At 43.0% G+C, this 13,595-nt stretch overlaps 1 protein-coding gene across 1 annotated transcript in view; it reads right to left on the bottom strand.

Moving 5' to 3' along the window:
- Positions 1-10,649, bottom strand: part of dpysl2.L (dihydropyrimidinase like 2 L homeolog) — a 49,551-nt gene extending 38,902 nt beyond the window's left edge. Inside the window, exon 1 of the mRNA XM_018250839.2 lies at positions 10,091-10,649. Within this exon, the coding sequence (XP_018106328.1) occupies positions 10,091-10,384 (294 nt within the window). The 5' untranslated portion in view covers positions 10,385-10,649. The remainder of the gene's footprint in view (positions 1-10,090) is intronic.
- Positions 10,650-13,595: the final 2,946 nt, after the last annotated feature.

Here is a 13,595-nt window from a genome sequence, read left to right as displayed (position 1 = left end):
TCCATCGTGCGGAGCTCAATTTCTCCTCCCTGCCTTCTATAGGAGATAGCCAGGGAGGAGAAATTGAGCGCCGCACGATGGATCATCACCCTGACGCCTTTTCTTAAGAGGAGCGCAAGTGGAGTTTAGGTAAGTTATTTACTATTTAAGACTTTGCAATTTTAAAGTTAAATATGTCTTGGTGGTTTTTTTTCGTTACTGGTCTGGTTCCAAGCATTCTGAATAAGAGGTCCCATACCTGTACTACACACTGGAGACCACTGACTGACTGGAGAGTACTTGCTGGGCCTATAGTCAGGCAACCAGAGTTGTTAGAAAACACAATAACTTTATCCAGGATTTCTGCTTCACAACAATAATATTTACTTGTGTAGGAGAGAAATAACCAGTATGATAAACACATCATTATCAATGTTTGGGGTTTGCAGCCCTTAAAAACAAGAGCAATATGTTTCCCTTTAATACGTATTGAATGTGGCTTTGTCCTTGGTAAAGCAGAAAGGAAAGAACATTTCCAGCCCTATATTGCTACAAGCACTCAGCACTTACTGAACCTCTCGTTGCATTCCAGCATTGGTTCCTTATGGGAAGCTCAAGCCCATCTATTGCTCCTCTCTTTTATCAGAGAAAGCCCAAGGTTGGTGCTTTGTGTCCCCAAAGTACAAAGTGTTCACACACACAAGAGTGCAAATCAAAAATAATCCTCCCTTTAAAGGGGAAGTATCCTACACTCCAGTGGGACCCACTTGTTTTATTAACTTTGTCACACTCTACCAAACACAGACAGGAACACTTCCACAGGGCTCGCATCTCCCGCTGACTTCCCTCACGGTACGCTTAGCAATTACATCTGGTCAGGGGGATTACACACTCATGCACCCCTTTAGCATCTCAGCCTGCAGTGTCCCTCAATGGTCCAGTCAGCACTTCCCCCCCATTCCCATGCCTTGCCCTGACGCCACTCAGGACCGCCATCAGAAATCGCAGGGCCCCATACGACAAAATTTCCTGGGCCCCCTTGGCTGCACCGACCGCAAGCCCCACCTACAGGTCTGCCCTCCCCACCCCCACAGGTCCGCCCCCACCACACACTAAAAACAAAAGAAATATTAGTGGCTAGGGTTCCCACATGTTAATAAAAAAAAAAAGATATTGGTGGTCAGGGCCCCCATAAAAAACATTTGTGGCCAGGGCCCCCCATTAAAAAATATTGGCGGCTAGGACCCCCCCCCACATTAAGAGAAAATTGGTGGCCAGGGCCCCTTAAACGTCCATGCCTTCCCGAAGTCAGCAGCTCTCAGAAAGATGGGGGGCCCGGCTAATCAAGTAAGTGTGGTGTGGCAGGGCCCCCCTTACCCTCGGGCCCCCTACAACTCTCCCCCCTGTCCCCTCCTGATGGCTGCCATGACGCCACTCATGCTAGGTGCTTCCCTTGGAAGTCTCACACCCTTCACCGGTTTCCCCTCCGTCTCTACCTTTCCTCTTCAGCCCTGACTATCACTATACCTACTAACTCCTTGTTGGGGCTATAGCTGCCCCATTTTACCCCCTTCCCCCCATGACATCACCTCCCGCCCCCCTGTCCAGTCTCACTAAAGCCTGATGGTGTCAAACATATCCAGAAATGGGACATTCTTCTGCTAAATCATCAGATGGAGCCCTACAACATGACAGTTGAAAAAAAAGAAAGCTGTCCCTATAACTAGATATCTTAGATAAACATTATGTTCCAACAATGGGAGTTGCATGGACTGCAGGAAGTCGTGAAGCTACAGAACTTTCCCAAGGCCTCACTTGGCTACTCCCCTTGGGACTGTATGAGCCAATGTGTGGGAATGGAGCAGCAGATACCGCTTCTGGCTCCCTGCAGATGTGTGTGTGTGTGCTTAATGTATTTACAGACCCAGGAGCTGCCATGTGAGTTGTCTAATAGAGATACAAGTGCAGTGCTGTCAGGTAGAGATCTGCTGGATTGTATCTGGTAGAAGGGCAGTACAGTCTACAGTTATTTGGGCAGGGGCGGATTAATACCTAGACTAACCAAGGCTATAGCATAGGGGCCCGCAGTGCTGACGGAGGAGGCACAAAAATCTGAACATTATTGATTATTTCCAGTAAAATAGTCCAACCAAATCCGCGCAGATTTTTTTCCCCTTACTGATTAATACATTTTTCCGAAAATTTCCTGTGCAGGAAAAACTCCATAAAATCATGAAAAAATTGAATCGTACAAATTTTTCAGATTTGACGCCTGAAAACTCCAATTTTTTGCACAAAACCCAGCGCAGATCAGGATATCTTCAGGACTTCTCCCGTCGACTTCTACATGAACTCGGCAGGTCTGAGTTGGAGCACTTTTTTATTCTGACTTTTAACCCTCTGGGTTTAATAAAGTCCAAAACTTGGATTTGATAGTAAAAAAAACTCGAATTTTTCGAGTTTTTGACATTCTGACTTTAATAAATAACCCCCTTAATGTTATTGCTACTTTTTATTTCTCATCTCTTTATTTGGGCCCTCTCCTATTCATATTCCAGTCTCTTATTCATATTAATGCATGGTTGCTGGGGGAATTTGGGTAATTACAAGTTGTCTAAGAATATCGCTCTCTATATCACACTAATTTTAAAGGTGAACAACCATTTAAGTCTATTTAAAAATCATGTAAACATTAAATAAACCCAATAAGATTGTTTTGCCACCAATAAGGATTAATTATATCTTAGTTGGGATCAAGTACAAGCTAAGGGAGATGGGCTTGCGGTAATACAGAGCTTTCTGGATAACGTTTTTCTGGATAACGGATCCCATACCTGTTTTTTATTTACTCTATTTACTGTCCAACTCAAAGCTCTTTAGTTGTAGTAATAGTAATGATTCAGGCCCTCAAGATTGTCCATATTATCTTCCCATCTTGGATCATGTTAGGCCTTCTCTTGAGTGTCGGTGGCTCTGCACATGCTCAGTGGCTTCTGGGCTGCTGCTGAGAAACTGAGCTTAGGGGTTGTTGGAAAACATTAAAACATTAGCAGAAATTGAGGTTTGTCTGATACAGATGCTGATGCTATAGGGATGGTTACTGAATTCTGATGAAGACTGCACTGGTTTCTAAAATGAATCAATTTTGGTTATTTAGCTTTTTATTCAGCAGCTCTCCGGTTTGCAATTTCAGCACTCTGGTTGCTAAGGTCCAAATTCCCCTAGCAACCACCCATTGATTTGAATAAGAGACAGGAATATGAATAGGAAAGGCCCTGAATAGAAAGATGGGGAATAAAGCAGTAACAATATATTTGTAGTCTTACAGAAAATTAGATTTTTTAGATGGAGTCAGTGACCCCCCATTTGAAAGCTAGAAAGAGTCAGAAGTAAAAGGCAAATAAATATCACCCTTTTAAGCTTTAGTTCTCCTTTAAAGGGGCAGCCAGTACCTCTGTATCTCTAGAGTCTTAGTTACAAAGTCTGTGCCCAACATGAATGAAGGGATAAAAAGAACACTTCCACCGGACTACACTGGGCAGAACATCGAATAAACTTGCCGGAACCCAGGAAACAAGACAGAGATGGAACAAGCTTTCAGCACTTATTGTATAAAGACTCTCTGGCATCTCCTATTGTATTGAGTGTATTTAAAGATTCAGCTTCCCAATAACCATAATCATCTGTCTTGCTTTAAAAGGACCAGTGGCTGTTATCCAAACATAACCACGGGAACAAAACCTGCTCACACTGGAAGAGACACTTTACAGAAAGAAGGGCAAATAGTTTTCAAGCCCGTTTGGCCATTGAATCTTTTTTAAAAAAAAAAAAACTTTTTATTGTGCACGTTTTTGGCCAGTGAAACCTTGAAATGGGCAGTGTAGACTTTTCCTTCTAGATTATATGATACAAACATTAGGCCCAGACGGGACAGAAATCAGCCTGCCGAAATCCATTGACAGATTTCAGCCCCCGAACCGCTAGCCAAAATATTCTTGTCTGCTCAAATCCAGAAGCCTTGTGTTGGCTCCAGTGCGAACAGACTTGGTGGGTTTTAACTTGAAATGCAAAGGCTTCTGGACTGGAGCAGACAAGAAGATTTGGCTAGCGTTAGGGGCCTGAAATAAGACAGTGGATTTTGGCAGGCTGATTTCTGCTCTGTCTGGCCCTAGCCTTATGGTGCCCAGTATAGCATGGCAAAATAAGGAGCCACAAGGGCTGCTGTAAGATGTCATAGACCAGGGATCCCCAGCCTTTTTACACATGAGCTACATTAAGATGTAAAAAGAGTTGGGGAGCAACACAAGCATGAAAAAATCTCTGGGGTGCCAAATAAATGCTGTGATTGGCTGTTTGGTAGCCCCTATGTGGATTGGCAGCCTATAGGAGACTCTGTTTGGTAGTACACCTGCTTTTTATGCAACTAAAACTTGCAGCCAAACCAGTAATTCAAAAATAAGCACCTGCTGTGAGGCCACTGGGTGCAACATTCAGGGGGTTGGTGAGCAACATGTTACTCACGAGCTACTGGTTGGGGATCATAGACAGTCACTATTTATTGGGCCAGTGGGGGGCTGTTTAGGCCTCTGTGTACTTGAAACACCAGGGCCTATTTCAACTCCCAGTCCAGGCCTGAGTATATATATATTTATATATATTTATATAATCATAAGAAAAGGTAAGCGCACTCCTAGGTCTTCATATTAAAAGAAATATTGATTTCATGGTTTTGGCTCATGTCTAGAGTCTTTCTCAAGCTACTACAGGCCCCTATTTAATATCATGACAGTAGGTGTATTCACACTCAATTCACCAATCATAAAAAGCCTCCCAGCATCCCTTACTGTCCACTGCATCACCTCAGATACTTATACAATTTTACAATCAAATGTTATGTCGAAGTACAAAAGACTTCGAAATTCAAATGATTTTTACTTTGAATCAAAGTAAATTCGAAGTCGTAGTATCCTATTCGATGGTCGAAGTATCCAAAAAATTACTTTGAATTTCTAATTTTTTTACTTTGAAAATTCCCTCGAATTCACTTCGACCCTTGATAAATCTGCCCCTAAATGTTAGCAGACTATGTCCCATTTCCAAATAATGTTTAGCTACTGGTTTGATCTATTTCTGATATCTAACAGCTGTACTTATGGCCGATCAATGTCCACCGCCGATCAATGTCCACCCATATGTAAACATGGGACATGTAATCAGATAATGAGAAATAATGTGGTGGACGCAATATGGTGTCGGATCTTAATTTTCTGACCTGTTTGAGTTGACTTAAGAACTCACCTGGTGTCATATAGAGACATGAAATACAATTTGGACACATAGAACAACCTGGTTTCTCAGGAAACAAAACCAAGTTGACCATTGTTTCTGATATCACTTTACCGGATGTGTAGAAAGCAGCACATAACGTAAGTTATGGCCCCTATTATGTGTCATCAAGGGGCCCATTTACTTAGCTCGAGTGAAGGAATAGAGGAAAAAAAATTTTGAATTTCGAATGTTTTTTTTGGATACTTCGACCACCGAATTGGCTACTTCGAACTTCGACTACGACTTCGACTTTGAATCGAACGATTCGAACTAAAAATCGTTTGACTATTCGACCATTCGATAGTCGAAGTACTGTCTCTTTAAAAAAAAACTTTGACCCCATAGTTGGCCACCTAAAAGCTACTAAAGTCAATGTTAGCCTATGGGGAAGGTCCCCATAGGCTTTGCTAGCTTTTTTAGGTTGGAGAAAAATCGCTCGATCGATGGATTAAAATCCTTAGAATCGAACAAACGAACGATCAAACGAATTGCGGTAAATCCTTCGACTTTGATATTCGAAGTCGAAGGATTTCAACTCAGGCAGTCGAATATCGAGGGTTAATTAACCCTCGATATTCGACCTTAAGTAAATTAGCCCCTAAATGTAGTCTTAGGGATAAATTTGGTATTGGTCATTGGGGGAGTTTAATCACAAGAGCCAAGGTACAGAAGGCATCAGCAGAGCATGAATTAGAATATTGGAGGATCCTCTCCACTGAATACTCCCAGGCTTTTCTCAACCAAACGACTACACAAGTGGAGAAATAGAAATTGGACCTGTTACAGTTCAAAAGTGAGAAACTATTACAATCAGCACTGAGTATACAGTACGTGTGGCTCACTGGAGGTAAAGATAATACAGTGAGGCAGAAGCAACTGCCAAGATCCAGGATTGCACATCAGAGTAATACTCTTGATAATACTCAGGGGACTTTAAAGTGAGTTATTTTTTAGCAAACCTGGTGCTGAAGGTTGGACATACCTCACCCTCAATGTACCATAAATCTAAAGAACTCCCTCGCATTCCAGCTCAGCCATAACAGAAATATTTTAACCCAACTGTGTTGCTCCTTTCAAGGGGACGGAAGCACTAGAAAGAACCCAACATCCATACTTTACTGGCCAGGCTGGAAGTAACTGACTCATGTATAACATTGACTCCCTTATTATATAAACTAACTGGTCCCACTCACATACCACCCAACAAGGCTAACTCACATACTATTAAACAGTGGCGTAACGAGATATTACTGGGCCCCACAGCAAATTATTTTTCATGCCACCAAAATGTTTAGAAGTGACTCGTTTTATCAATATAGAAAGCGGTAGGAGCCAAATTCAATTGAGAAAGAGTTGGAGTACTCCCGCAGGTTTGAAAAAAACTTAGAGCAAAAGAAAGAAAATATTGTGATGTGGGGAGTTGCAGTTCCGCAGTGGTCGGACAGCAATCCCCCACCCACTAGCAAACCAGTTCGGGCTCCAACGCAATACTAGTTTTACCAATATTTATGGTCATGGGGCTCCTATACCTCCTGGGCCCCTCTGCTTCCTCTATCTATAGTTACACCCCTGCTATTAAACTATGATTGTATAGTAAATTCATACACATACTCACACATACTACAATTTGTCTTTAATATGTCTACTAGCTGGTCCCACTCACACTCTAGTACACTGATACCAACAAACTCACTACAGAACTAGATTAACTTACATACTACAAAATTCTCATACAACTAAGCTAAACTCACTCAAGTGACTACCGAACTGGGCCTACTCACATGCTATTAAACTATGTTGACTACCTTATAGTAAACTAGGCCTTATCACACACACTAGTGATCCAGACTCACTCACATACTACTAAACTCACTTGCATAAAGTGTCTTCCTCACACAGCCAAGTAAAGCAGTTGACAGGGCAAATCAGTACAGATAGAGGTGGAGGTAAGTGTAAGGGTAAGTTCCATACAAGTTAGAAAGGCATAGAACATTTCCTAATCGAAAGGAAGGCAGTAAAACCATTTGTAGGGAATGCAGCTGAGCGGGTTGGAAATACCTTGGGAGATAGAATAGCTTTTGTGCAAAAGACTAATTGCAGAGAATAGGGAAATCCCTATTGGAAGCTGGAAAAGTGTACAAAAAGCCCAGAAGATTGAAATGTGGTCAATGAAGGCATTAATGAGAGCAACCAGATGTAAAAGTGGTTCTCAAAAAGAGAATTGTAGAAAGTGAGTATAATTGACTAAACAAAGATGAGTGAGAGGAGGTATGGGTAGGTGAGACCACAATTAAATGAGAGGGGCAAGAATAAAATCCCTGATGGAGTTACAGATGAGAATGTTAGAGGGTATAAAGGTAAACCCTACTACTGCCCCACAACCTGGAGATGGAAGTGGGACTACAAGACAATGGCGGAGAGCCAGGTGATCCCAGTCATTAAGCAAAGGATGGGTTAGACCTAGAGCACATGTGGTTGGGGCCACCAAATTCTAAATGTCATCTGGGTAGACAAATTGATGCTAGATGTTATTGCAACTATGTAAAGTAGTCGAACCTGTATTTCTCCAGGCTTCATTAAACTGCCATCCCCAGAACTCCACATCCAGTTACAGGGCTGCAAAATTGATACAGATATTTGTTTGGGGGGGGGGCTTGACCTGTTCTTTTCTGTAGTGGCTTGCAGTTAAGGTGCACAGAAGACTGCAAAATGGCTAGAAAATCTCTGATTTGACAGTGTTGGACTTGACCAACCAGGGCACACTAGAGTGCTAACAAGTGTCCTATAGTCCCATGGCAGAAATAAGAAAGGGCCAATAGGAACTTTCCTAGGCTTTCCTATGGCCATGCCCAACAGAAGATCCTCTTGAATTCTGGCAGGTGAGTCCAACCCTGCTGGTATGTGTCCCTACAGGTTTCTAAAGCAGGGGATGAATACCTGAGGATCACAAACTCATTGGTACCACTGTCATGTGCTCTTGTCTCACCAACAGAAATAAATCTTTGGAAAATGTTTTAATGAAGGCTCAGCATGGAGTTGCCATTTAGCACAAAGGCTTAACTTTATTTGGTCACAATCCAAAGTCTTGACTTAATCTGGAACCCAATAACCAAGAATTATGAAGAAATGTATGTATAATCCCTATAATGTATATAATACGCTGTATATAATACACAGTGAAAAGCATATACTCTTCTACAATGACTGACAAACTATATACAGTATATCCAAGATCAAATACACAGGGACAGACTTCGGAGTGTTTAACCCATTTTCCCAGGCACCACATGGAAAGACACAACCAAATCTACTATAGAAATGGAAATATCAAGTTGAAAAACCATATAGACCGCTTCATGGTAATGAACGGCAATAGGGAACAGGGTAATATATATCTGTCTATAGATATTTATTAGGACTTTACACAATTCATCCTTCTAAACTCCCATCCTATGGAGCTGTTCTGCCTCATGGGTGCATAAATATTTTGGACAAATTAAAAAAAAAAGAGAACTGATTGGACAGCTTGGGAGACCGAGACAAGATATAACTGGCCAGGGGTACACTTACATTGTGGACAAGGGAGGAGACAGACAAAGTTCTCTACTTATAATTGTTATTGCTGCGTGCACACTCTAAACTGTTACAATTTTGCTGCATTAGTTGATACATTTCTCAGCAGCATCTCTGGAGTATTAGCAACTATTGTATCAATTCTAACAGCTGCCTGTAATGAAACCCAGAGACTCTGCTCAGCAGGGACATAGATAAGAAATGTATCAACTAAATGTATCAATTTAGAACAGTTTACAGGGTCGGCGACCCGCCCCCCCCTCCCAGAGCTGAAAAAAAAAATGACACTTTATACTACTATATTAGAAAAACGGTGACACATAGAAAATAGAAAGTAATGGAAAAAGTCGTTATTTTTGGTGCTTTATCTGAAAACAACTAGTCGTTTGAAGGTGAACCACCCCTTTTGTCTGTACCATAAAGTAAGTCCAATCAGCAAGTCTATAGAGTGTGCCTCCAAATGGGTGTGGTATATCAGTCACTATTCACTCATGCCCATGCACAAACACACTCTGCACAGAAAAAGTTGTAAAAAGAGTTGTTTTGCATTATTAGTTACGGTTGGTCCCCCTGCCTCTCAAGTGGAAAGAGTAAAGCCTCTACCCCATATACACAGGCTTGAGTGCTTAATGTTGCCACTGAACACCCTTCTATCCAAATATAAATCACAACTCCAACGCAATACATAAAGCACCCCCATTAGGGATACAATGAAAGAACAATGATTCCTAATGAGCTTGGACCTCCACTGTTGTACCTTCTCCGCTCCAAATCTTTTTATTGGGCTCCCCTGAAACCCCCCTGAAACAAAACTATAAAAAAAAATACTTTTTTTTTATAAACAAAATAATGAATATGAGAATGTTACATATTGCTGAATGCAGCTGTACACACAGCAGTCCACATTGAGAGCTGTCACTAGAACTGCATTGGATTTCCGCTGCCTGCAAAGGGTGGGGTCCAGGGAAACAGCAATAATGAACAAATCAAAGCCACGGGGGGCATCAATAAAAACTGGGATTTATGTATCACTGCAATAGTAGTCCCCCCCCGTGATATTATAGTCAGACCCTCCAGTGAAGAGGACCTGGGTGCTGCTATAGACTAGAGAGCAGACACAAAGGTTCATCTTTACTGATATGTCTCTACAAAACTTTGATGAGTGGGAAGAAGATAGTGGCACCCACACCCACCTGCCTGTCTCACCCACCTTATCATTGAGGTTCTGCAGGGCTTCTTTGCCAGAGGAACACTTGATCTCCACTTTCCTCCCCAAATCTGAAGGTGTCACATCTCTTTGCTGAACAATGACTTTACCAGACCCTCTTCCAGCCGGCAAAGAGCCAAAATCTATAGTCTTGTTCTCAGAAGATCCTTCCACCGGGCAGAACATGCCACAGAATTTCTGCCTGGGCTTGGGACTCCCTGATCCCAGGTTCTTGAAGAAAGCTGGCACTTCTTCCCCATCATTCTCCCGGTTACATTGCTTCTTGTTGTCAGCCATCCCAGACTCCAGAAGATGGACAGGATCTCCAATAGGGAAAAAGAAAAGATCAAAAATGGAGAAAAAAAAGGTAAATGTGCAGAGGAAGGAGTGTAATGAGGTGGGAGGAGGAGGAGGAGAAGGCAGTGCAGGTTAAGGGCAAACAATAGAAGTGGCTGCTGCTCTCATGCTGGGCTCAGTTGCACTCTAATTCTGGCATCTCCAGCACTCTCCAGAGCACTGCCTTCTCTTCAACTTACAGGGCAGGGAGGGGGTTCTGCAGCAGAAAAGGGAGATGGACCCGGAAGTGATGCGACTAAGGCAATTGGCACATAAGATTGATCCGAATTGGTTCTACAAGTTGCAGGAAATCGCTGGGCGACTGCGGATGCGCGATCTGCGCTCTCATTGCCTCCTGTCATTTATTCAGCTGTGTGTGTGTGGGGGGGGGGTTGTTATACAGATACTGAATACATTTAATCACAGGCTCTGCTGCAGGGTAAGAATTGGGGTGGGGGTACATTGTGTCGCACATGGCTTGTGTGTGGGCGCTGGATGGAGAACTGGAGACCTGAAAGAAAGAAAGAGGGTCGGAATATGATGATGTGTCTGATGAATTGGATGGAATTGAGGAGGAGGGGGCAGAGCACGTGTGTGTCGGGCAGGGGAGCAGATCAGGCGCAAAGGAACAAAAGGAGTGAGCGCAGGAGTCAGTTATTATTCCAGACACACAGCGCGGGGGAGCCGAGGATTTGCGCTTTACCTCGGGCGCTGTCCTTTCAGCACCACATTGGGGACGGGAGCCACCGCCCCTCGTGAGAGCAGAGACTAAAGCCACTTTACTCCTTAATCTCCAGCAAAGGCCTCTCCTTATATCACACACAGGGATACTCAGACCGACACACACAGGGCAGCAGAGAAGCCGCTAAACATTACACAGAAGCAACTACAATTCACAGCATTCACCCCCAGCCAGAGACACTGGAGGCAGCGCCCGTCACTCATCAGACAAGCAGGAGGCACAGAATGTGACATTTATGACTCAGCAGTAAAGCAACGTCTGCTATAGGCTTGTGTGATCTGTAGGGAAGGGGTTTTATTGGTGGGGCACATAAATGCTGGTGGTTTTATAGACCATTCATCTGGATACATTCTGCATGGCCAGGGAGGGACCAGTTAAATCCTGAGGGTTGTAGTTCAGGAAAGATCCTGGGGATTATACAGTGACATAATTAGATTATATTGGGCCCCTCAGCAACCAACATATCCAGAGTTTGTCCAGTTTTACCAATATGTTGAAGTTGCTCATCAATTAGGGCCTCATGGGGCCCCTTATACCTCTGCTGGTTCTGCTTCCTCTGTAGTTACTTCTCTGGGATTATAATAAATATCTGATGCAGGTCTGGACTGAGAATTAAAATAGGCCCTGGCATTTCAGGTACACAGAGGCCCAAACAGCCCCACCAGCCCACTAAATAGTGACTTTCTATGGCACCTTATAGCAGTCCCTCTGGCATTTGCCAGAACTCACAGATTGCCAGTCAGGGCCTGACCTGATGCCTTTATTGCTCCTAAATCTTTGTGTCCCATGACACTTACACAGAGTATAGTTGTGAGGTCATTTTTTAACTGGAAAGGCTGCCAAGCCAGGGTGGTCTCATGGGGGTATTAGTTGAGTGTAGACATGGAGGTAATGGGTGAGAGCTACATCATCCTCATTAGGAAAGGGCTGATGCCAGAAGTCAGGAATATTGTCTTCATTATCATTCTCATTAGGAGGGGGACTGGGACTCTCTGCCGAGACTGGCACTTCCATATGGCTTTAGGATCATTCCATATACAAGAACAGGGGGGGGGGAGTTTGCAGAGAGCGATATCCTTTCTGGCACTGGCTGCAAAATACAGTATTCCACTGAGTCTTTATAAATATTACACCAAGTCTTTACAAATATTACACTGAGTCTTTATAAATATTACACTGAGTCTTTATAAATATTACACTGAGTCTTTACAGATTTTACACTGAGTCTTTATAAATATTACACAAAGTCTTTACAGATATTACACTGAGTCTTTACAGATATTACACTGAGTCTTTACAGATATTAAATTATTTGAAACACGTAAGATGGAGCTATAGGCAATAAAGATGTTGAAGAGGCATAAATAATGGAACCTTCCTTGTCCTGCTGTTCCAGTCTATTATCTTGTATGTTGGGGGGGGAGATAAACTCACCCCAGAATGATCAGCAACCAATAGTGTTATGGCTGCAGTTGACCAATGAAACCGAGTTGCAAGTTGGTTGCCATAGGAAACTCATCTCTAATAAAATTGAATATATATTGAAGAGCAGGCATGCTGCCATAGGCCATAGCTATGTTACTGGGCCCCAAAGCAAAGTGTATTTATAGGGGCTGCCACCTCCAAAGCCATCAGCAAGATCATCTGCCTTCCATGCATATTGTGTCCATACCATGTCCACATTAGGCCATCGCTACTCCTGCCCTGCCCTTCCCGGCAGCAGAGGAAAGTTGCTTAGAATAACATTGTTTGGGAGCAATTCTCCTTTAAATTAGACAGTTTTTTACAGTAGGAAAGTAGATTGTTGCCATGGAGATGTAAGGATGTGTTTAACATGCCTGCTATACTACAGGGTTTTTTTTCCAAGTCTTATTAAATCTATGGCTGACGCTTGTGCAGTTTTATAATTCTGCATTCTGCACCATGTCACTATCACCCCCTCTCCCCAGGCCCGGTGCCTTGGGGTTATCCTAGATTCTGCCCTGTCATTCACTCCTCATATCCAGTCACTTATTAAATCATGTCACTTCCACCTAAGGAACATATCCAAAATACGATCATTTATCACCCAAGATGCTGCCAAAATTCTTATTCACTCTCTTGTCATATCACGTCTAGACTACTGTAACTCTCTTTTAATTGGCCTCCCCCTCCAGAGACTGTCACCTCTCCAGTCCATAATGAACACTGCTGCGAGGCTCATACACCTCAGCAACCGCTCCTCCTCTGCCTCGCCATTCTGTCAATCCCTGCACTGGCTTCCGCTACCTTTCAGAATTAAATCCAAACTAATGACCCTCACATTCAAAGCACTTCATAACTCTGCAGGTCTGGACTGGTAATCAAAATAGGCCCTGGCATTCCAAGTACACAGAGGTCCAAGCAGCCCCCCACCAGCCCAATAAATAGTGAGTGTCTATGGCATCTTAG

This window comes from Xenopus laevis, chromosome 3L (assembly GCF_017654675.1).
Source record: "Xenopus laevis strain J_2021 chromosome 3L, Xenopus_laevis_v10.1, whole genome shotgun sequence".
In the NCBI taxonomy this organism is placed as follows: Eukaryota; Metazoa; Chordata; class Amphibia; order Anura; family Pipidae; genus Xenopus; species Xenopus laevis.
This window is presented reverse-complemented; position numbering and strand designations above follow the sequence as displayed.